The sequence below is a fragment of the Marmota monax genome, unplaced genomic scaffold, assembly GCF_021218885.2.
Source record: "Marmota monax isolate L192 unplaced genomic scaffold, Marmota_monax_Labrador192_F-V1.1 WCK01_AAM20220418_F8-fsc00081, whole genome shotgun sequence".
In the NCBI taxonomy this organism is placed as follows: domain Eukaryota; kingdom Metazoa; phylum Chordata; class Mammalia; order Rodentia; family Sciuridae; genus Marmota; species Marmota monax.
In genome coordinates, this window is record NW_026695234.1 from 5,411,578 (window position 1) to 5,436,413 (window position 24,836).

Here is a 24,836-nt window from a genome sequence, read left to right on the forward strand (position 1 = left end):
AAGCCAGCCTTAGCAATGGCGAGGCACTAAGCAACTCAGGGAGACCCTGTCTCTAAATAAAATACAAAATAAGGCTGGGGATGTGGTTCAGTGTTCGAGTGCCCCTGAGTTCAATCCCTGGAACCAAAACAAAAATGAGTGACTGAGAAATGGATTGATAGCTCTGAACTACTATTCTCTTTTCTTTTTTCTCCTCCTCTCTTCCTCTCTCCTTTCCTTTTCCCTAACTTTTAGAAACTCTTTGAATAGTTACCTTTCTGTCTTTTGTGCTAGTTTTGTCCCAAGAAGACTTTTTCCCAACATGGTGCAGCAGCCTCTAGAAGCCCAGAATTTGTCGTTGGATGATATTGTTTTTCCAAACAGTGACAGAACTGTGAATCACTAAGTGCCACCGCCTCACAGATGTGAGATTCAGTGAGGGCTGTCCCTGCCATATAAACCCTCCGAGATGATGACAATTAGCTGCTAATCAATGCCATTCTGCTATGACTCTAATTAGAAGGAAATGTCCACAGAATACAAGTAATTTAGCAAGATAAGGGGTCCCTGCTGCTAACTCCATGCCCAGTGAAGCGAAGAATCTCAACCCTTTGCTGCTGAGTGCTTTCAAGCCTAAAGGCTGAATTATGGTTCTTGACGATCATTCTCTGGCTCTCAGTAACCCTCTGAACTTACGCATTTGGATGGCTGATGCCCTGTGAATGGGATTGGGTGGACTTATTTCTGGATATGAGATTTGCTTGATTTTTAGGAATTTTTTACACTTTTTTCTCCCTCTAGAAACATGTTTACTCCTCTATAACTACACAGGAAGTGAGGGAGGAAGAAGAACCAAGTGGGAAATCAGAGGCCACCTACATGACCATGGTGAGGATGGTTCTGGGCCACAGAAGGGGCTGGGAAGGGTACGGCAACCGTGGGTGGCAGATGTGTGACTAGATCACCCAGGGAGGCTGTTTGCTGAGGACAGAGATTTTTCTAAGTAGTAGGAAGTCAGAGAAAATAAACTCTGCTGGATAAAAGTGTCTTGTCAAACTTGTCTTCATACCCAATTTTGAGGATTAAAGTCATCACTAGAGGTGGCAAGTGACTTCACTGGGAGCAGGGAGAGGTCTTTGCCTCATTAGCACAGCCCTGATTAAATAAGACCTAATAAAGAGAGTGTGTTAGGATCCTTGGACAAGTATTACACTATAAGGGATTATTTTTTTTCTATCAAAAGGCCAAAGTAGAGTCCTTTGACCCTTGGAGTTTTCAATTCTGTGCCTTCTTAATGCTTTTGCCTATTCCGCTGGCATGCAGTCTGCATGCTGAATTTCAGAGAATAGCATGGAGTCTGATTCCTACTTTTTCTTGGCTCAGACTTCTGTGGCTCTGCAGTGAATAGGGGTAGGGACAAAAGGAGTCAGCTGGCAATAGCTCGATGCTATTTGTAAACTAATTATAGGCACCTGGCCCATGAAGGAGCAGTATTCTGCTGGGGTCAGAAAGGCTGGCTTCCTGTGCTATGGAATGACGGGTTGTGTTTGTTCTTGTCATTCCGTCCAGAGGACACATGACTCCCAGCTGACTGCAGCAGAGAAAATGTGAGATCAGGGGAGTGTGAGGTCAGGGACCTGGCCTGGTTCCACCAAGTGAAACATGAGTCCTGCTCTGAAGCTGCTGTTGAATAGACTCATTTTTTTTCCTACCTCCTTCCCCCGTTATTGCCATGTGATGCTCCAGTAACTGGTCGGGCCTCCCTGGCCTTCACAGACCTGCTGATGTGGCTACTGCTGGGTGTGTCACCCACTAGGGTGTTTGCAGAAGGTCTTAAGGTGGAGATGATGTAAGAGTGACAATGCTCTCATGGCTGCCTTCCCCATGTATCACAACTCCTGTGGGGACAGCACGTCTCCTTGAAACACATCTAATAGAGGGTGGGTGAGGAGAGGCCAGGGCCACAAACTCAGAGGCCTTCAAGTTAATTGAGAACATTCTATGCCAAACTAAATAAGCCTGTGGATGAATTCTGGATTGCAGGACACTTGGATGAGACCTCAAGTGCAGAGGTGTTCTCTATAGAGAGCAAGAGTACAGAAACTCGGATTTTTTTTCTACCAGGGATTGAACCCAGGGGGCGCTCTACCACTGAGCTAAATCCCCAGCCCTTATTTTTTTTTTTTTTTATTTTGAGCTAGGGTCTTGCTAAGTTACTGAGCCTGGCCTTGAATGTGCTTCCTCCTGCCTCAGTCTCCTGAGTTTTTGAGATTACTGACATGCACAATTATGTCTGACTAAGAACCTTTGATTTTTGTTGTTGTTGGCTTCAATTAAATTTACTTAAATGTATAGTTATTTCTCTGTATCTGTGTTTTCTTCATCCATGGATTCAACCAACAATGGACTGAAAGTATTTGGGGAAAAGTTGCATCTATAATGACATTTGCCGACGGTTTTTCTTGTCAATATTCCCTAGACAATACAGCATAACACTAATTTACATAGTATTTCCATTGCATTAAGTATTATAAGTAATCTGGAGATGATTTGAAGTGAACAGGAGGATGGATGTAGGTTATATGCAAATATTACAACTCCTTTTATATGAGGGAGTTGAGTGTCCCTGGATTTTGGTATTTGTGGATTCTTGGAACAGATCTCCCATAGATTCCCAGCACCATGCTGATCTCCCTTTCTAAAGCGGGACACACAATGGTTCAGATTACAAGCTTTGGAGCTGGGCACACCTGGCTCCAGCTCCTGACTCTTAGCAGCAAGATGTTAACTTAGAGGCAGGTCATTTAGCCTCTCTGAACCTCAATTTCCTTATCCTTAAAATGGAAATAATAATTCCTACCTTCCCAGGGGTGAGGACCAAATAGGACAGTGCATGTGAAATTCAGTACAGGGCCAGGCACATGAAAACAGCTTTCCTTCCTTCCTTCCTTCCTTTTTTTCCCCCTGTCCTGGGGACTGAACCCAGGGTCTCACACATACTAGACAAGTGCTCTAACACTGTCACTGAGCTGTTTTTCTGGCCCTGAACTACTTACAGTGCTTTGCTTTTTTCTTCTCTTCCCCCACAGCACCCAGTTTGGCCCTCTCTGAGGTCAGTTCCAGCTGGGGGAATTCCAAAACCAGAGCATGCTTTTTGAGAAGAAAGGAGAGTTTCCTTCAATTTAGCAGCGGCAGGGACTCTGTCCTCCCTCTGTGTTGCTGAGATACTGTACCAGTTATTTCAGACCCCTGCCCTCCAGGTATCCTTGGCTTTTATCAAAGGGCTGAAGATGGAGGGTTTGGAGCCTGGCAGAAGGACTGAACAGCTCTGGAGGAGCAGGCTCTGCTGAGGAGAGGGAGAGAATGAACTTGGCTGGCTAGAAGGGCCCAGAGGAAGTTGGCTGAGGCACTGTGGTGGCCTCAAGCACTCCATCGGATCAGACCCGTCATATGGACAATGTGCTTTGTGGTTGAGCTACTGAGAAGAATCACAGAGATAAAAACCAATGCAAATGATTCCATCAATAAATGATGCCTAAATAAACATGGTTTGTGAAAATCATTCATTCTTATGCCCTGCCTGAGGGGTAAGTGGAGTTTGGGTAAGGAATCCATAGTTTGGAACTCCTGGAACAACTGTAGCACCTGGAGGGAAGCCTCATGGTGACTCTGCATGCTGGGCTGGTGTTGGTCCTGGGAACATACAGCAGGAACATGTTGGAAGTGAGGTCTGAGCACAGATTGGGGATTTGAACCAGTGGTTCTTCCTTCCACCTGGGTATTAGCATTGGTCCTTGCAGGGCCTCACCATAGGCCTCCTAATTCCTCATGGAGTGTCTTTTTCTTTTCTTTTTTTTTTTTTTGGTACAGGGGAATGAACCCAGGGGTGTTCAATCACTGAGCTACATCCCCAGCCACTCCCCTTTTTATGCATTTATTTATTTATTTTTATGTGGTGCTGAGGATTGAACCCAATGCCTCACATGTGCTAGGCAACCACTCTACCACTGAACTACAACCTTAGCCCCTCAGCCCTTTTTTTGTATTTTATTTAGAGACAGGGTCTCACTGAGTTGCTTAGGGCCTCACTAAGTTGCTGAGGCTGGCTTTGAACTCGTGATCCTCCTGCCTCAGCCTCCTGAGCCACTGGGATTGCAGGTGTGCACCACTGCGCTCAACTTGTGTGTCTTTTTCAAAGGTGATGCTGCGGTAATGCAAAAATGGACAACCCCTGATTTAATTCTTGGTCTGAAATGTGAGGTTTGAACACTTTTTGGTTACTATTGTAAGATTTGATAAGTTGGTCTTAAAAATCCTTTGGTTCTGACCTCTGACTTCTGGTCTCTAGGGATCAGCCTGGACTCAGCCCCTGTCTCCTTTCCTCAGCTACCACAGGCCTTTTCTCATTCTCTGCACCCCTTTTGCCCCACATTGAGCCATTCAGGGCCCAAATAAAGAAGAGATCTTTTCAACATCTCTGATTTCTGATCCAGTCTCAAGCAGGGCTACAATTTTGAATGATTCCTCAAGCCCTCCAAGTATTGGGGCCCTCTCATGGCATTATGAGCTCTTTCTTTTATACCAGTTTTTCTTGTTTAACCATGAAGAAGAGTCATTGAGAGTTTTCTCTTTGTTCTTGTTTAGCGACAGAGCTCTGTTGGCTCTAAATAAGGAGTATGTCAACATGCGTATAGAAGGTGCTATCCTGTCCAAGACATACCAGGGACACATATTGGCACTATAATTTGACTCTGGAAGGACTCTTCATATCCAGAGTGTTTATGGGGAAGAAGTGGTTTCATTTCTGGCCACCCTCCACATTTTTTTCTTTGGGTTAAGGAGCCCCTTTTATAAGGGGGGGGTGCAGTAACTGGGGATTGAACTTGACCACTGAATCACATCTGCAGTCCTTTTTTGGTATCTTATCTAGAGACAGGGTCTCACTGAGTTGCTTAGTGCTTTGCTTTTTGCTGAGGCTGGCTTTGAACTCATGATTTTCCTGCCTCTGCCTCCTGAGCCATTAAGGGGCCCTTTTCTACTTCCCTAAATGTATGCATTGGACAGCCTTCAAGATACAGAATCACTGGAATAAGAGCTGGAGGGTGGAATAAGAGCTTATCCACGGCATCCTCTCAGGGTACTTTGATTGTGGAAGTGTGAACATACCCAAATTTGAATTTGATTCCATTCTGGGTTCAGCAGTTGAGTCTGGGGAGGAGGAAGAGGAAACCTACCTGTCTTTCACAAACCTTCTTCTCATACCTAGGCATGAATTTGCTGCTGAGGGTGGAATCCATGGTTGTCAAATACCAACTTTGCTGAAAACTAACACATTCCTGTAGGAGACCATGGAAAAGATTTACTTGTTCTCTTATGTCATTTTCTTACAAGGGACTGTCTATTAAATCCAGGAACATAAAGGTGGACGGTGTAGGGAGTAAGCTTCAAAGTCAAATGGTTTGGTTCAAATCTAGGTTCTGGCTCTTACTCGTCAATACTGCAAAGTTTTCCTAGATTCTCTGAGGCTGTTTTCCCTATGCAGATGCTTCTTGTCTGAGATGTGGTTATATCCATTATAAATTGAAATTATCATCAGTTGAAAATGCATTCAATATGCATAACTCACAGAATATCATAACGTAGCAACACTGGAAGATGAGTTGTTCCCCTTTGGGATCATGTGGCTGACTGGAAGCTACAGCTTGCTGCCATTGCTCAGCACTGAGAGAGAGGATCTTACCACAGATCGCTAGCCTGAGAACAGATTGCAATTCAAAACTCAGAGTATGGTTTCTACCGAATGCATATTGCTTTTGCACCATTGAAAAGCTGAAAATCATAAACTGAACTATAGTAAATTGGGGACTGTACATGTAAATTTGGGACTGTAGGATTTTTTTCTCTCTCTCTTTTGCAATTACTAAATGAGATAGCTTAGACAACAGTGCTGGTCTGAGCCCTCAGTTGGATTTATCTTTTCCAGCTCTTGCTATTCAGAAACGGGTTCTTTCTTTTTTAATGCCATGCTAACCAGTCTGTGCCATTAATAACAAAATTGAGCAGAATGGATGACAATATCTTCTGGTGACTCAGTGCCCCTCTCCTGTTGATTTTTATTTCTATGGGCAGGAAACAAACTCAGACACCTAAGTCCCTCTAACTCAAAGAGAGAGTTAGGAAGCTGAGCTTAGGCAAAGGGTTCAAGGGGTGACATGCTGAAGGGCAGGAAAACTGCTGGAAAGGGATCAAGCTGGGTCCCCTGGTGTAGGAGATCCTTCAGCAAGCACTTTTGTTACTTGAATTTGCAATATGTTAGGTCCCTAGAACACCAGATGCTCCCATATTTGAAGGTTTCCAGAAGCACACAGGTCCTTGCCAAGAGAAAGCCCGGAGGGGGTGGGCCGCCCATGAATAATGCAGGATCTAGCAGCTCCAGAATTTGGCTGTTGAAGGCTGGCGGCACAAGCCTGTGATCCCAGCTACTTGGGAGCCTGAGGCAGGCAGATCCAGTGAGTTCTAGGCCAGAGAGGAAACAGAGTGAGACCCTGCCCCCTTAAAAAACAAAAACAAAAACAACACCAAAAAAATGAGCAACAAAACAAAAACCCTCAAACAAACAGAATGTTGCTACTGGAATTGGAAATAGCCAGACTGTCCACTGGACTAGCAGATAGACTGTCCTTCTTCTTTTTTTTTTAATGTTTATTCTTAAGTTTTAGGTGAACACAATATCTTTATTTTACATTTATGTGGTGCTGAGGATTGAACCCAGTGCCTCGTGAATGCTAGGTGAGCACTCTACCACTGAGCCACAACCCTAGCCCCTAGATGGTCCTTCTTTAGGACCCTGCCAACCCTTTGTCTCTCCCTGTTCCTTGCAACTCCACTCCTTTTCCCATTTTGGCTCCACAGTGTGCTCACATGTCTACATTGGAAATTTCCTTTCGTGAAATACCAGCTCTCTCTGTGTGTGTGTGGTTAGAGGGGCCCATGCTGACACGGAATTAGTGGTTTCTGAGAGCTGAGGAGCCCTAGGCTGTAAGTTGCATTCCAACACAGACCAGTAAGCCTCTTCCTAAGTTGAAAGAAAGTTTCTCAGGACCACTGACCTTCTGACCAGCTGGTTTGCAGATGTGGTCTAGGCTTCTTTAAGGGAGGTCAGGCAATTCATGACCACTTCTGTAAAACCAGACTCTCAAAACATCTTTTTTTTTGTTTTTTTAATCAAAAATTAAAGGAACTCAGAGTTTCTCCCAAAGCTAAGACCTTTCTTTCGTTTTGTCAGCACTGGTGATTTTCCTGTGCTGGAACTATGTTTCTGGCCTTCTGTGTTCGGGTGCTATCTTGTCTACCCATCCATATATCCTCCCACTTTTATTTTTTTTTTAAATAAAATCTTCTGCTTTATATATCTTGTCTATCCTGCATTTAAGCCTTTGCTCTTGGTGCATTCTTGCCTCATGAGCTATCCTTTCCCTTCTTGCCTGCCCAAGTCTCCGAAAGTCCTGCCTGGGTGATCTCTTGAGTTTTTGCACCTCCCTCGATATGTCTACACTTGATCAGATTTTTATCTTCTGTTGTCCTCTAATTGTTTCATAGATGTGGCACTTTATCTTCTCTCAGAGACCTTAAGCGCTTAGAGACCCTGCTTTAGGTGTTTTCTGTGACTCTTGCAGCCTCCACCTCCACAAGGTACAATCCTTCTTGAATGGGAGTCCTAGTGAGTGGAGTGGAGCAGCCTGCACAGGAAGCCTCTGGACCAGTTCCCCCACACCCTGGCTGGGTAGGGTCAGGCTGGTGGAATTTCTGCCCTTGCCTGGGTCATGACATAGACATTGCTCATTCTCTTTCTGCTCAGGGACCATCAGAGGCCTAGCCCATACTCAGAATGAAGTTGGAAAGTGAGTTGGGAAATAAATAATGACAATACTCTTTGATCCTGTTAGCATGGCAACTCCTACAACACCAGGAGAACTTAGTTCTCTCCCTGCAGACAGGATTGCACTCATCATGATGTACTGTGCCTGAATTTGTGCACTTATTTCCTTGTCTAGAAAGTGAGCACTCATGGGAAGCTGTTTCTCAGTCATTTCCAGGTGTACAGTTTCTAGCCCAGTATTAAGCACATCGGGCCATTAAATAGGCATAGTAATCTCTTTTATCCCTGGTTTTGCTTTCTGCAGTTTCAATTAGCCACAGTTAACTGTTGTCTGAAAATATGAAATGGAAAATTCCAGAATAAACAATTCATAAGTTTTAAATTGAGTAATGTGATGAAATCTTGTACTTAGTCCTGTTTCTTCCTAGGAAGCATACATGTGATTCCCTTGTCCAGCAAATCCATGATGTGTATGTGACCTGTCCATCAGTTAATTAGTAGTTTTCTTGGGTAGCAGATCCACTGCCATGGAATTCACAGTGATTGTACATATGGTTTGGTTTTATTCGTGGTTTCAGGCATCAGCAAGGGTCTTAGGACGCATCTTCCACAGATAATGTGAGACTACAATATTTGAACTTGTTGAATGAGTGACTTGATTTATAAATGAGTAAATGTACCCAGTGCTACACACAGGTGCACAGAAGAAAGAAGTAATGTGAAGATCAGGAATAGGTGAACTTGAAGCAGATCTTTTTTTTTTTTCAGCACCAGGGATTGAACCCAGGGGCACTCTACCACTCAGCTACATCTCTAGTCCTTTTTATTTTATTTTAATTTTGAGAGAGGGTCTTGCTAAGCTGTTGTGTCTGGCCTCAAGTTTGTGATCTTCCTGCTCAGGCTCCTGAGTCACTGGGATTACAGCTGTGTATCACCATGCCCTGCTGGAACAGATGTTTGAAGACAGACCATGAGCCTTCTGAGCAGGCAAGAGAGGAAGGGCATTCCTAGACAAGGAAAGTGCAAAGGCAAAGACAAGATGCTAGGTGCTGTGTATATTGTGTACTTGGTATAGAAAGGCCTGAGATGCACCAGGGGTGGCAAAGAGAGGCGAGTGAAATGAATCCCTACCTTGAACCCATGAGCAGACTGCTGTGTGCTCTGTAGATCAACGATGTTGGCATTTAATCCCAGGCCTGTTCCTGTGTACTGTTCTCCTTTCCCCAAGCCCCCAAACCGAGCTTCACATTGAGCTATTTAATACTGGTTGAAAGTAGTGCTTCTCAAAATGTAACATGCTCAAGAATCACCTAGAGCCTGGAGGGGCTGGGGATGAGGCCCTGGCTGCAATCACTGGGACACCAAAAAAAAAAAAAAAATCACCTAGAGGTTTTGCTAAAAGGTGCAGATTCTATTCCTTAGGCCTGTGACTCTGTATTTTTAACAAGTCCCGAGGTGATGCTGATGATGCTGGCTAGGAATATACTTTGAGAAGTTAGACTCTAAGGCGAAAGTAAATTGGGAGGCTCTCTGGAGCCTTGACAAAGACAAAAGGAAAGGGCCCTCCTTTGGATTATTTGTAACACTGCTTTTCTCAGCAGGGTAGGTAATTGATTGTTGTCCAATAAAAGCTTCAGTGATAAATGGCACCAGGCAGAAATGCCAAAACCACAGAACTTCACTATTACCCCTCCCCCGCCCCCCCCTCCAAGCCTATCTTTGATATTGGTGTCTTCATTCTGTAAAACACCTCTTTGAAATTTCTGCTTCCTCAGCTTTTGTTGGCTTCCAGGGAAGGCTTACTCTTTTGGAGCAAATGGAAATCTGGAGGCCCAAGTGGGCTATGGAGGTGCTGAGACAGCTCTCTCCAATCTCCCCTACACTCACCTCTGATCTGATTTCTACTGACCCTTGGGGTCCTGGAGAGCTGAGTTGGATAAAGGCTATTTGAATTCCGGATACTTAGTTTCTTTTAGCCAAATTCTGAATAGAAGTCTAAAAACTTCTGGATCCATTTCTTGCCTCAGTTGCCTCCAAGACAGAAACTTCTGGACCTAAGTGTGATTTCAAATTGAGACAGGGAAGCAGATGGGCCTCACCAGCACCCTTGGCTGCTGTAAGAAAAAAGGAGGAAGCCGGCTACGTCAAACCAAAAATCTCTGGCAACAGGGCTAGGCTGAAAAGTGTCTGAGGCAGCGTGGATGGCTGGATGGCGGTGCTGCAGACTGGGACTTGGCGGGACAGGCCTGAGCAGGAGCTGGGGCGCTGCATGTGCCAGTGGACCCTCTGGGCACACCTGTGAGCTGCTGACAGTGGAGGAGACCTCCGGCCTTGAGGGGCAGTGGGGCCAGGGCCGCAATGCCACTGGAGGAGACTTTTCTCCCTGGGCTAAGCTCTCCTCTCTTTCTCTACAATTCCTCCCCTGGGCTGTGCACTGGGGGGGGGGGGGGAGCCCTCTAGAGTCAGACCCTACTGAAGAGACAGAGGCACCTGGGGACGGTCTGTGCATGGTCCAGGCTTGGCCAAGCACAGAGAGCGCCTAGATCTTCCACCTCTCTGCTTCCTGGCAGCTCTCCCTCCAAACTGTGCCCTCCTTTGCTCCTTCCCTGCCTAGAACAGCTTCAGGGGTCTGGCTAGATTTCACTTTCTCCATGATGTCTATTTTCTCCTATTCAGTCTCCAAATTCATTCATTCTTTCAGGCGTGCCCCTGTGCAGTCAGTCACCCCTGTTTATTGATTGTCTACTCTCTGCCAGGCACTGTGCAGGACTCCCACATCCACCTCCACTTTCTGCCCCTTAGCATCTCTGTTTACATAAATCTGCAGAGGCTGATTGCTTCATCTGCCCCACCCCCACCTAGTCTTTTCCCTGTCTCTCTCTTTTAAAATATTTTTAATTGTAGATGGCCACATTACCTTTATTTATTTTTATGTGGTGCTGAGGATCAAACCCAGTGCCTCACACGTGCTAAGCAAGTACTCTACCACTGGATTACATCCCCAGCCCTTTCCCGTGTCTCTTAAAATAACCTCAATGTGGGCCCATCTCCCTCCTTGGGCGATAAGCAGTCTAGACATGGGAGGGCTCAGTGCTTCACAAAGATCTGAGTTTGAATCCTGGCCCTTAACTACCACGTTTAAACTGGGGTAGGTTAAGCCACAGCAGCCTCTGTTTCCCATTTGCAATTTAAAAAAGAAAGAAAGAAAACACCTCTCCTAGAGTAAAGATCAAGTTGAGCTATCACATATCACGTACTTGGCACAGAGTTCATATCCTTTTAGAAATTCATATTCCTCAATCCTCTTTGGCACATAATTGGCCCTTTACAAATGCTTGGGATTGCCTATGAGGCTCTGTATTCTATTTGACCATGTTCCCTAGGGATACCTTGCTACTTTGCCTCTAAGTTCACCTACTTGTGTCCTTAGCCTATTTTTTTCTCCTTCTTTTGAAAAAAGTTTCAAACCTCCATAACAGAAGAGAGAACTGTTTAATGAACACCTCACACTGGTCTCCAGTCTGTCTGGACCATCGTCAGCCTTGTCTACTCTGTTGATCCCCTACTTCTTCCACCCTTTTTTTTAACCCCTGGAATATTTTAAAACAAATTCTAGTCATATCATTTCTCCTATCAGTACTCCAATGTATCTTTAACCAAGATGCTAAAGAACGTAACCGCAGTACTTTTATCCCATCTCCCAAAATAAAGAATTATTCATTTTGGGTATCTAATACTCAGTCCATATTTTCATTTTTTAAATTGTCTCAAAAATGTCTTCTTCCTGTTGATTTGTTTGCATCAGGGTCCCCAAGCATCCAGGCTCCTTCTGACTATAGGGTCTCTTAGATGTTTTTGCACCAGCCTCCTTTTGCATGTTCTGTTTTCCGTGGAAATGCCAGAACAACAGGGAAGTCATTACTTCCTGAAAAGTCTCTTCAGCTCACTTCCCCGAACCCTTCCCAAACAACATAAAAATAAGCATTTCCTTTTTTGGTCTTTTTTTTTGGGGGGGATTAAATGATGAAAAGAGCTCCCTCCTTACAGAAGCTTTGGAATAAATGTATTCCTCTAACAGTTTTCAAATTTAAAAAGCACTCCAAGAGAAACAGAAAGGCAGGATTTGCTTTAGTTCTTGTTTGAAAGGTGAAACTTTCTGGGAACTTTGTTCTTTCCAGAAAGACTTTTTTATGCCCTCCCACCTGCTCTTTGAAATCCACCAACCATAATATTTACTCCATCCCCCTTTTTCTCTCTCTCCCTTACACACTCCCCCTCTCTCTCTTTTTAGCAGCAACATACAAGTCGGCCATATTAGAGAGATGGAAATAAAGCTTCCTTAATGTTGTATATGTCTTTGAAGTACATCCGTGCATTTTCTTTTTTAGCATCTAACCATTCCTCCCCTGTAGTCCTTGGTCCCTCAAATCACCCTCTCCCATAGCCCACCCGCCTGACATCTCAGTCTCTGAAAATGCACAGGGATGCCTGGCTACCTCGCCCTGCCTTCAGTCTCACGGGGCTCAGTCTCTTTTTCACTTTGGGTAAGTTAGACCCACATCTGCATGCTCCTGAGGGTTCAGAAGTGCAGCTGCAGCTGGAGGAGGAGGGGGCGGGGGCAGGAAGGCAGACATTGTTAGCGCTTCCCTCTGTGTCCTTGGGAAAGGAGGTGCTGGGGACTTGGGGGGACGTTGCTGGGACTGCACAATGCTGGGACAACTTGGTCACAGAAATGTTGGGTCAGGGTATCTGAGTGTTGCTCAGGGATGAAAATGATCAAGGGAGGTGATTTTTTTTTTAATTTCTCTGAAGTGGACCGATGTGGGGGTGGGGCAGCCGGTAGGCTGATCTGCAGAGTCTCTTGGAAGATTTTGTTGTTGTTGTTTAAATTTTTATCTTTTTAAAGCTGCTGGAAATATGGGGTCCTGGCACTTATGGCTTCTTTTAAGGTTTCTGTCGTGAACCTTGATTTTTGAAATCTGGTGGACTTAGGGTATAGAACAGACTGTAAGGGAGAGTGAGGAGTGGAAAGTTGAGTCTGGGTCTGGTTCCCAGGAAAATCTGCCCCACTGATTCGTTGGAATGTGTGTGGGAGTAGGTGGGAAGCAGGCTTGAGGAATGATCTCTGGATTGGGAGAACCGCTCAAGCAGGCACTGGGGGATGATGGAGAAGGCACCTTTGGTTTGGGCCAGATGGAATGAGGAGGGGTCAGGTGAAGAGATTCAGAAAAAGAGAAAGAGAGATAAATGGAACCCATGAGCTAAGCAAGGGTGTGGCCCTTTGAAACCAGGCTTGGAACTGTCCAGCAGTCTCATGGACTGCTCTGTCAAATTGGTCCCGAATGTCGATTTCATTTTGAACCACTCATAGACTTCCTGGTGAGCAGGTGGGCTAGAAAGTTAGCTGTCAACCTGCCTTGTAGACAGTTTCATTCTTGCTCCTAAACTTACTCATTGCTGGTGCAGCGACAGAGTCAAGTTCAAGAATTGTTGGTAGGAATGTTCCTCATCACCAAGTTTCTTTCTCCTTCTCTCCCTCTCTCTCTTTGAACCATGATATTGGGCAGGAATGCTAAGCAGAAACATTCAGTGCCCCCGTTAGGACTGTATATAAGACCTATTAGCTTTGTTGAATTATTTGGCACAGTAACAACAGTACAGTTACATTGTTAATAAGCTTAGAATTGGACCCAGGTTTGAAGCCAACATAATTGTTTATTTAATGATATGGGCAAGTTACTCAATCCCTTTGAGTTGCAGTTTTTTCGTGGGTTAACTGGAGGGTCTCTCTGGCTGGTTTAAGGATCTGGCACATAGCAGGGCCTCAATAAAACCTTTTAAGCCCTTTTTATGAGCCCAGACACAGTGTATCTTATTTAATTCTCACAGCAGTTGTATGAGATAGATATGATTATCATACTCATGCTACAAGGGAGGAAATGGGCACAGAGAAGTGAAGTAACTTGCCCCCAAAGGGGAGCTAAGATTTGAACTCTCCTGTAGTCTGACTTCAGTACATCATCTTAAATGTTGGGCTCGACTGCCCCCAATGTTTAAGAAATGGTACTGCAGTACAAACTGTGATGGTAGAATCTCAAGTGCAGAATAAAGGGGGCATTTAGGGGAATAACCTGTATTTGAGGAGCCAGAGCTGGAGGAGAGGCACCTTTCTTCAGGAGTTAGGGGGAGCTTCCTTTCAGGGAAAGGCAGCCAATGTAGAACCATACCTCAGCGAAGAAAGTAAGTGTTCAGTGATCAGGACAAGGAACCCTGGCTTAGGGGAAGGTGGACTCTGGGATGAAGAGATGGGGAGGAAGTTGTGAAGGGTCACGAGGAAGCTAAAGCTTCAACAGTCCTGAGTGAATAGGAATAAAGACTTTGAACTTGAACTTGGCTGGACCTTCGATGAGGCATGCCCCTGACCTCCAAGGCTGAGGGCTCTGGGAACAACAAAACTGGTGGTTGTAGTAGCATGGATCACCAGGATGGAGGGATGCCACAAATGTTGATGAGGGGACTGTATCAGGGTGGGGCTTGTAGGGATGACTGTAGAGCTGGTGAAGAGGAGGGCAGACTGGGCAACTGGTACCCACACAGAAGCACAGGAGGGTGGTTTTTTAGCTCAAAACATTCTTCCTTAGAGTTCTTCTCAAGTTCCTTGAGTCTGCAGTCACTGGCCTGATTTCTGACGTCTGGGCTGTGTTAGGGGAGGCTCATAAAGTAGAACCTGGTCTTCACTCAAGCTTACTGCATGTATCTGCTACTGGCATCTGGGACCTAGATGTGGAGGAGAAAAAGTCTTCTTTTTTTATCAACAGAGTTTTATTGAGTGCCTGCTGTTCTGGGTGTCCAGAATACTAAGGTGAACAAGAATCAGTTCCCCAGAGCTTCTTAAGGGCCATAGGCACATAAACAAATAACAGCCATGCAAAATTGTATGTGCTATAATATCAGCAATAATGATAATAAAGTAGCTACCTTTCGTCAAGGGCTGTGAGCCAGGCACTGTACTGAGCTTTATTCAAGAGGGAGGTCACTTAATCCTCAAAATGGTCCCAGGAGGCAGACCCTATTGTACTGATGGTCCCTATATCACTGATGAGGAAACAGGCCCTGGAAGGTTAACCATGTTGCCTAAGATCAGACAAGAGCACTGGAGCCCTGGTCTTGGCCACTGTGCCATTCTGCCTCCCAGTTGTGGGGAAGAGATAGGAACAGGCCCGGCGGGGGGAGGACAAGAACACTGGGGAAGCTGTCACTCGGGCTATGCCTTATGAGCTGGCATCTGAGGGATGTGTAGGCGAGCCCCAGAGAGAGGGTGAAAGAGCTTCCCAACCTGAAGCAAGAACATGAGCTAGGGCCTGGAGGAGGAAAATAAGATGGTAGTCTCAGGAAAAATCAGAACTCCAGGGTCACTGTAGTCAAAGATGCACGGAAGGACGGAGGCTGGCAGAAGAGGTTGGGATGTAGGTTGATCCCAGATGGCAAAGGGCTTGGAAGCTATGAGCACAGGAGCCTGGACTCAGTCCCTGAAAGCAGCAGGGAGCCATGGGAGGTTTGGAAGTGAGGGAGGATGAGGACAGGTTGATGAGGACAGGCTGTGTGGGAATGAACAGGGCTGGGAGAGGAGAGCTCGGTGGGAGGGTCTGAATGGTGAGGAGGTGGGGCTGGACATCACACACCCCTGGGAGGCAGGGACTGCCCAGGAGGCAATTTCTTGCTTACTCTCTCTCTCTCTCTCTCTCTTTTTTTTTTTTTTTTTTTAAACCTGAGACTAAAATAAACCTACATCTTAGGTTGTTACAGGATGGGAAAGAGGAGTGAAGAAAATTCACTTTTAGTCTCTGCAACAGATAGTGTTTGGCAGATGACAAAATTTTCAGGGTGTCAGCAAGATAGGCCAGTTAGAATACTGGATGATAAGTGGCCTGTGGGGGTCAGATATACTTTGGAAAGGGTGTGCCCATCACTGGGATGTTTTGGAGCTAAGAGCAAAAGCCACATCCTTACTGTATTCTGCTGATCAGTATTTCCTTTATGTCATTTGGAGATCAGGAGACCCAGGCCTCAGACCTGTCCCCAAGGGGGACTATAGGAAGACTGTGAGTTCCTCTTGCAGAGATGTTGCTTTAAACACCCTTCTGGTGAAGGTGCCTTGAGCTTGGGCTGGACCTACCAAGTAGCCATCAGACAACCTGGAATGACAATCACATCCCCTTCTGCTTGGACCCTCAGCACTGGAGCCAGGCTGTAAAACCTGAAAATTTTAACTTAGTCATTTATAGCTGTGAACTTGGACTATTCACTTAACTTCTTTGTGCTCCTTTTCCTCATCTGGAAAGTGGGGTGATGACAGGTGATATTCACATAGTGCTAAACCATTACCGAGTACCGAGGCACTTTTTTGGTGTTCATGTTTATTATAAAAGCCTCTCTGTGGGTCTAGATGAGCTACTTCCCTAAAGCAGCAGAATTAATCCTGAGACCCGGATTTTGCTCACAGCCCAGATCTCCAGCATTAGTTTTCCGATCTATAATAGGTCTTAGACTGGTGGGGGGAGGCCCAGCCCCCAAAACTTCAGAGCCTGGTATGGTTCTGGTGAGGCCTCAGGCAGCATCTTGGACAAGCATTCAGGAACTGTCATTCTGGCCTCCATTGTCCCTGTTCTTTGTGTCTCTTTTGTGATCCTTTTTTTTTTAATCACAGGTAAAACCATGGTGTTAGATCTCCAAGCCCTGAGGTTCCCCCAGCTCTGGATTCCTTTGATTTGGTGACTCCCACCCACCTTCTCTCTCTCTGTAGATGGGACTTGATGTTTGACCCCTATGACCGCTAGAGGGCACTGCGCCTTGCCTGTTTCCTCCTGGCGCAGGGAGGGTGGAGCAGGGAGCCGCAATGCACCTCTCTCTGTCCCCTGCTGTTAGCCAGGAAAGGCGTCTCTCCCGACAGCTCTGCCCTCTCATGCAGCAGAGTGCAGGCTCCCTCGGGAGTGGGGAGCTGTCCAGTGGGGTTCAAGTTTGCATGTTGCCTGGGGCTGCTGGGGTGAGGCAGAGGAACAAGGAGGGTGGGACCCACAGGGCCAGCCAGGCTTCACAAAGCATTTTCTTTTTTTGGTGTGGACCCTGGGAAGTGGCAGCCCTTCCAAGGGAAGGGGCTAGAGAAACAAGGCATTCCTGGGACAGAAGGTGAACTCAGGACAAGCTGCCATTGGCTCCTTCCCTCAGATTTCTCAGGCTCTGCAGAGTGGGGGTGGTGTTGATATCTCCCGCACACTTGCCTGGCACATCCATTCAAAATGGCTATGAAAGTGAAGGAGTTGGGAACTGGGCTTTTCTCCTCCTGATTGGGGCCTGTTCAGCCCCTCTAGTTGGTACTTCCCTCATGAGCACTTAAATGCACACCTGGAGTCCTTGGCCCTTCAGGTGAGGTTTGAGAGGCTATCCCCCATTCAGGGCTTGGTGGAGACCCCCAGGACCAGCAGTTCAGGGCATTTCCTATCCTTCAGTCCTGTGGCTTGCCCTTGTCCCTCACCCATGCGGATGGGTTGAGCAGAAGGATGGGAGCTGAGCTCTGATAGGGGCTGCTGCCTCCAGGGTGGGGCTCAGTAGCTTTGTAAGACAAACCTGAAAACCCGGAAGCTTTGCAATCTGAGTCTTTTGCCAGATCTGGGGGAATTCCAAGGGACTGGCTTGAGGGGTCAGTCTCCAATGTACTCTCAGGCCTCAAGGCTCCCTGCTGCCCCATCTCTGAAGCCCTTGCTATTCCTGCCACAGAACTAAGGAAAATCTAGGATAATAAAAGCCACTATTAGCTGAATACTTGGGGCTTATTTTAATTATCATAACAAGTGTTTTACTGAGGAGGAAGAGGAAGATTAGAGAGGTGAGGGGCTTCCTGCGTTCTGCAGCTGATGGAGGTCTGAACTGGGAGTAGACCAAGTCTAATCGGGTCCCCTTGTCCATCACCAAATTACTGCTATAATTCTTACGGTGCCCTCAGCTCTCTCCTTCTCCCCCTCAAGCTCTTTAATGTCTTCCTATTACTTTTAGAAGATGCCCAACTCTGTGCTCTGGCCCTTTGTGGCCTGGTTCCTATCTCACTCCCTGACCTCAGGTCTTGCCATTCACTCCCTTGGTCACTCTGCTTGGTCTGCCACAGAGACTTTGCCCTTGACATTCCCTGTGCCTTGGAACTCCATTCCCTCAAGACATCAAGAGGTTCACTTCCTCACTTGAGTTAGGCCCTGCCTGGAGGGCTGCTTCTCAGGTCATAGCATTGGGAACCCTCTGAATGAAACAGCTCCCGGCCCATCAGTTCACTCCTTAAGGCTCCTGCCTAGGAGCACTCCAGACAGTCTCATCCAGATTCTTTTCCTTGTGACTGACTGTCCCCCTCACCAGAATACAAGCTCTACGATGCAGTGACTCTGTCCCACGGCATTCCCCAGGGCCTAGACTAAGTGCCTGGCACATAGCAAATGATTTATAAATATCTAATAAGATGGACATGGTGGTGCACACCTATAATCCCTGTGGCTCAGGAGGCTGAGGCAGGAGGATCGCAAGTTCCAAACCAGCCTCAGCAACTTAGCAAGGCCCTAAGCAACTCAGTGAGACCCTGCCTCTAAATAAAATACAAAAAAGGGCTGGGATGTGGCTCAGTGATTAAGCACCCCTAGGTTCAATCCCCAGTACCAAAAATGAATGAGTAAATACATAAAATTTAAAAAATTAAAGATATCTGATAAATGAGTGAATGACTGATGCTTCACATTACTGTTATTATTCTTTTTGGCGATGTTGGGAGTGAAACCCAGGGCCTCACTAGGCAAGCACTCTGCCACTGAGCTACATCTCCAGCCCTGTTAATATTCGGTTACTCATTTGGGATGAGGTTTTGACAGTATTGGCAGTTAAGGCCAGGACTAGGGAGGCATCGTGTCTGGGGCACAACTTTTATGGAGGTATTTCTGTGACCCTGAAAGCAGGAGTCTCCTTAACTGTCACTTCCTATGCTCCTCACTTGCCTCCCCTAGACAGCTGTACTTAGAATGCTTGTGTGGGAGGGACTTTTCTCAGCTGTGACACCCCAACTCCTAGTCTCCTGGCCCAACCCTGGTGCCTCTTATAGGACCGTGCGGAACCTGTGGTTCTCACCCTGCCACCTGTCAGCCTCTCACAGCTCTTCACTGTGAAGTGGCCAGGCCTGGTTTCGTCCCCTTACCATCAGCAGGTCCTTGGAATGCTGCCTCTTCTTCTGGGGCACCCTCCCTTCCCACTGCTCATCCGCTCTCTTGTCTGCCTGTCGACCTAGGGAAGATGAGGTGGCCAGGCTGGGCTGGGATGCTGTGTCACCCTGCCCTGGGCATGGAGAGCAAGCAGTGCCTTCTGAATCTCCATGCATCCTCCTGGCCCATGGGGTCGCTGCAGCCTTGGCTGAAAGGGTTTTGGCCCACAAAGATGGTTAAAGGGGTGAAGAAGAAGGGGGAGGCTGAGGCAAGCACAGTGAAGTCCCTTGTTCAGCTGGCAAATGGCACCAAACAGACTGGGGCAGACGGCAGGGTTACCTTACCTCTTCCACTTCCCCCCTGGCCCTGTCAGCCAGAATCCTCATCAGCCTGTGGCTTTTTCTTCAGTGCCACCAGGGCAGAGTATGGAAGTCACAGTCCCTACCATCCTGAATATTCTCAATGGATCTGATGCCCGCCTGTCCTGCACCTTCAACTCCTGCTACACCGTGAACCACAAACAGTTCTCCCTGAACTGGACCTACCAAGAGTGCAACAACTGCTCAGAGGAGATGGTGAGTTCCCGGGTGGGCAGGGGTGGGGGAAGCAGGAGCCTTCCGGCATGAAGCCCCCCTTTCCTACCACCTGCCCTTGCAGGTGCGCTTGGACCCAGAGGACCTGGGTGGGCTGTCTGCTGCACAGGGCTTTGACGGGAGGCATGTTGCCACACCTGCGTGGCCTTTCTGGGGGTAACTGTCTCTCCATCTCGGTGAAAGGGTGCATGGGTGGAGGGCACTTCTCACTGTCCTCGTAGTTCCTTGCCTGTGCAGCCACCCATCCTGTCCCCTGTCCCACTCCCCAGTTCCTCCAGTTCCGCATGAAGATCATTAACCTGAAGCTAGAGAGGTTCCGAGACCGTGTGGAGTTCTCGGGGAACCCCAGCAAGTACGATGTGTCAGTGACGCTGAAAAATGTGCAACTCGAGGACGAGGGTTTCTACAACTGCTACGTCACCAACCCACCTGACCGCCACCGCGGCCATGGCAGGATCCAGCTGCAGGTCCTCTTGGAAGGTGAGAGGGGAGCCAGGCTGCTGTGGGGGTCCCTGACCTTTCTCTGTAGTAGTAGCTCAGGGCACCATGGGGAGGCCTTGCAGGGGATGGGCCATCTGTTTTCTTCTTCTGGTTCCCAAGGGAACAGATGTCAATACAGTCCCTAGAATGGTGTGGACTGTGATTACCACCTTAATGATCCTGACATTTTTAGGTTATTGAGCACCAAATATATTCCAGCCACCGGGCTGAACACACTTTGATTTATGCTGTATCGCATTTATCCTCGTGAAAACCTCCTGGGGGAGGGACTATTATTATCCCCATTTTACAGATGAGGACACCAGGGTGAGAAAGGGTAAGTTAACCTAAGGTCATACAATTCATAAGGCATATATTTAGGACTCAATTTTGGGTCAGTCTGATCTCAAAGTCCTCACTGTTAGATAAGAGCTGCCTCCTCTGGGGGCTTTTTGGTGAGCTGGGATTTGGTGTGGTTCTTGGAGGTCAGTTGCCCCGATTGATTTTTGGCTTGGCCTCAATTCCTATGCAGAGAGTCAAGTCAGGACCCCCACAGCACACACAGGCCGGGAGACCTGGGCTGGCCAGGGGCCCCCTTTCCAGCCCCAGCTGAGTCAAACTTTCTTTTCCCACCCCCCACCAGAGCCTCCGGAGCGGGACTCCACGGTCGCGGTGATCGTGGGGGCCTCCGTAGGGGGGTTCCTGGCTGTGGTCATCTTAGTGCTGATGGTGGTCAAGTGCGTGAGGAGGAAAAAGGAGCAGAAACTAAGCACGGACGACCTGAAGACTGAGGAGGACGGCAAGACGGATGGCGAGGGCAACGCGGATGACGGTGCCAAGTAACGGGCAGCCGCCCTGCAACCCCTCCCCGCGTCCTGTCTCCTCCCACCTCTGCCCTGTACAGCGTGACCCTGCCTGCCCTCTTGGTGTGCTTTTCTTGAGCAGGACCTCAGGGTTGACCTGGGGCCTCCTGAACCCCTCACTTCGTACCCCACCACCCTGCACCAGGGGTGACCCACCTCTCTTCCATCTGAGAACCTGCCATGGCGTCTGGGATGTGTGGGCCCTGGGGAGAGGACAGAAGGGGCTCCAACCTGCCAGTCTCTGTGAGGAGGCAGGAGGCCTGTGAGGTCCCACAGAGGATGGGGGAGGTGGGCAGTGGTGGTACAGCCGGGGCCTGGTCTGGCAATGGCTTCAGAGAGGGACTGAGGGGAGGGCGGGTCTCCTGTGTTGAGCAGCCTTCTTGAGAAGGCTTGGGCTGTGGCCTTGGTGTGCTACTCTGGCTGCTCAAGCCCAGAGCAACCCGTCAGGCTGGGGGTGAGGATGGAGTCCTGTCGTTGTGTGAGGGATCATGTGACAGGGATGATTGTGCATTTCTGAAGGAAAGCAGGGCTGGACAAACCTGGACTCAGCCTTGGCCCAGGGAGCTCGTGCTGGCCCTGGTTTCCATCACTAGCTGCTCCCCCAGGAGGCATGGGGTGTGTTGTTGGCTACTGATCCCTTGGGGATGTGGGTGAGGACAGTACTGGAAAAGCAGCTCCGGGAAGGGCTGTGCTCCACCCTAGGGACCACCATCGTTGGCTGAGGGACTGAGAGGTGGGGTTCCATTGTGAATGGGGTTGGCAGCAGAGTGCCTGCTCCAACAGGGCTACTGTCCTCTCCTGAGCCAGGAGTACCCGAGGCTCAGATAGAAGGAGAAGGTACGTGTAGGAGGGCAGCTTGCTTCAGGGTTGTCCCCAATAGGGTTTCCATCTAGCTTTTGGCAAGAGGAAGGAAGGGAAGGCTGGAGAGAAGTGTGAGAGGAGGCCATGGAGCCATAGAGCCCTGTGGCCTGCCTGGTCCATCTGGAGCCCTGTTCCTGCAGCCCCAGCAGCTCCTTTTGTGGGAAACAAAGTAGCATTAGTGGGAAGCCAACTTTCACTGCCATTTATTCACCTTACAGTGGAATGGTTTGGGCCTTCAGAGAGGGAGTAAGCCAGGGATAGAAACTGCTGACTCAAGAGTATATGACTTTGAAAGATCCTCAGAGGTCAACTAACTAAATCCCTTGAATGGGGAAACTGAGGTTTCAAGTGACAGAAACCGAGGGTCCTGCCCCCTTCTCTGGCTCCTTGGTTTCCAGTTTGAGTCCACAGAGCCATAGTTTTCCTGGAGGTGGAGTTTCTGGGGCCTGGTTGGAGGTGGGGGGCATTCGTCCTTCTCCTCTCCCAGGAGCTCAGCCTGTCCTGCTCAGGGAGTTAGGTGTCCAGGGCAGGGAATGAGTCTGGGGAAAGGGGGTGGAGATGGCATCATGACAGACTCAGGGACCAATCCCTGCCTCTGCCCATGAGATGGTCCATTTGGGGAGAGGGAAATAGCATATGGGAGATTCAGCTTAATTCACTTCAACAACCATTTATTGAGCGTCTGCTCTGTGCCAGGCACCATGTGGGGTGCCAGGGGCACACACAAAGCCATAACAGAGTTGGGGACTGCCAGGTCAGCACTGTAGGACCAACATTAATTTTTTGGTGCATCTACTTCCATCTCTGTAGCCACTTCTTCTAGAACTAGAGTTAGGGGAGAAGGAAGGGATTTGAGAATCTGGGCCTTGGGAAGGGAAGAGGGAAGGTACAGCTGAGACAAGAGTACAGAGGCCAGGGAGAGTGGGCCCAGGACGAGGGACAGGTAAATAGCCAGAGAACTCCTGGGTGAGTCCAGCCCTTCTGGAAATTCTCAATTCATTAGCTCAGTACCTAACTGCCAATCAACACACTGCCAATGGGGGCGGGGAGCCACACCACCAGGATGCCTGGAGCAGGTGATGCCACCCATCCTTCAAGCCACCCAGCTGGGAATGGAAAGGGTGGTGGGCACCTCAGCCAACTGAGACCAAGGGTGGTGGGATATACTTCTGCAGCTTGCAGATATAATCTTTGGGTCGTCTAGTACATGTCCCCTTGTCCCAGGATATGAGGATCTGCTTCAATGCTGGGAACTTTTCTTTTTCCAGGACTCATAACATTTAGGCAGATTGTTTGCAAGATTCCTTAGGTTCATTAAAAAAGTCCTAACCCTCCTTTAAAAAGCCCAAGACTCCTGGGATCTTTTCCTTCTTTTCCCTGACAGTGTGGGACCCAGGGAAAGCAATGCCTGTCCGTGGGCCCAGGGGCCCAAGCAGGTGGGGCTGGGTCAGGAGCCAGCTCTGTCCCAGGAGCTGGCCCTCATATGCTCTTAGACCTTCCTCTGGGGGTCTCTGAGCTGCCTCCCCCAGGCAGTGAGGTTGGGAGCAAACTGGGGCTTCTGTGAGTCGAGGTGGGGAACCGGTGAGATGTTTCCACAGCAGCTGATACTCTGCCCTGCTTCCTAGGTTAGGCCAGCGAGCTGGTCCTCTCCTTGCAGTGTGGAGCACTAGCTCCACTTCTGGCTGCATGTTCCCACCACTGCACTCTGCTGGTTTCAGTCTGCTGGCTTCTCAGCCACCCCTGCCTCTCCTGCTCTCTCACACCTCCCCCCTATCTATCTCTCCCTCCTAATTAAGGGCCACTGCAAAGAGACGGGCTGGCTAACTCATGGGATTTAGCTTATAAGAACAAAGCACAATTTTTCAGGACTGAAATGCCTTGAGGTGCCTTGGAACTGGCTTTGGAAATAGCTATCTGCCCCTCTAGCTATGGACTCATCACAGTTATTCCCAATTGTTAAGAAGGAGAAGTTGATTTGATCCACATTTCTCTCTGTGAGTCTCCTTGGAGGAGTTGGGCTGGTAAATATTGACAAGGTTAGGTTAAGCAGATTCATAATTGGAAATACTGGTCAGGTCCAAAAAGATAGTCCCAGGTCATAGGAAATTGGAACGGGTGATGAATCAAGAAATCTTCCTTCCTACTTGTGTCTTAAGGAAAGATAGCCTGTGTCCCTTGTTGTGCCTCTTGCTGATGTCTTCCTTTACTGAAGCTTGCTGATGCATTTGTACATAGCCTCTCTGTATAGGTATAGATATATTATATATACTAATATAAAACATCTCATGACACCCACCCCCAAACTTACATTGCGGGGAGAGGGTGTAATCACTTCTCAATGTTTTGAGTTGATTCACCAAAGGCAAATTATGGAATGTTCTTATTGCTTTTTGTGCACTTGGAGGGGGAAACCTGGCTGCATAAGTAGTACTTTTGCACCTCTAGGGTTTACGTGCTGCGTGCTGCTTGGTGGTTGGGAGGGGAGAGAAGTCTAAACAGTCCTCTGGGACCCAACTGCAGGGATGTTTCTGCTTCTGGGAGCAGACTGAGTTTCTTTGGCAGTTTGACTGATTGCTTGGATCTGTTGGCTACAATAAACACACTGTCTCCCCTGAACATCTCTTGAGTATAGCTTTTTTTCAGGGGTGCAGAGTGGGGTAGGTTGAGCCTTTGCCAGGCACCTGGCGGGGAACCTGATGGGGAGCCTGGTGTACTTTCCCTGGCCATCTCATTGATGCTGCCAGATCTGCATCTGCGGAACTCAAAGCTTTTGCCTCACAAGGATGTCCATCTATTCCCCAGTTGTCTACAGATGTTTCAGCCCTTTGACTTTCCAGAATCCTGCAGGACTCTGCCCACTCTGGGAACTACCCTGGGATAAGGTGGCTGAGCTGCTACTTCTGGGAGGGCTCTTGATTATTTCTGAGTCAATCCTTCAACGCACAAGGCTAAC

The 24,836-nt window shown here is 48.0% G+C and overlaps 2 protein-coding genes across 6 annotated transcripts in view; both read left to right on the forward strand.

The window, feature by feature from the left end:
• Jaml (junction adhesion molecule like) overlaps positions 1 to 3,523 on the forward strand; it is a 29,996-nt gene extending 26,473 nt beyond the window's left edge. For 4 of the 5 annotated variants that reach the window (XM_058577168.1, XM_058577167.1, XM_058577169.1 and 1 more), the window contains 2 exons: positions 781 to 867; positions 3,069 to 3,523. In XM_058577168.1, the coding sequence (XP_058433151.1) occupies positions 781 to 867; positions 3,069 to 3,137 (156 nt within the window). In that variant the 3' untranslated portion in view covers positions 3,138 to 3,523. Of the gene's footprint in view, positions 1 to 780; positions 868 to 3,068 lie in introns of those variants that run through there. The other variant, XR_009226190.1, reaches the window with a different exon arrangement.
• An 8,597-nt stretch (positions 3,524 to 12,120) lies between these two features.
• Positions 12,121 to 24,499, forward strand: Scn2b (sodium voltage-gated channel beta subunit 2). Its single transcript, XM_046438753.2, has 4 exons — positions 12,121 to 12,402; positions 19,495 to 19,661; positions 19,949 to 20,159; positions 20,803 to 24,499. Exons 1-4 carry the CDS (start codon positions 12,333 to 12,335, stop codon positions 21,000 to 21,002), a joined length of 648 nt encoding a protein of 215 aa, XP_046294709.1. The 5' UTR covers positions 12,121 to 12,332; the 3' UTR covers positions 21,003 to 24,499.
• Positions 24,500 to 24,836: the final 337 nt, after the last annotated feature.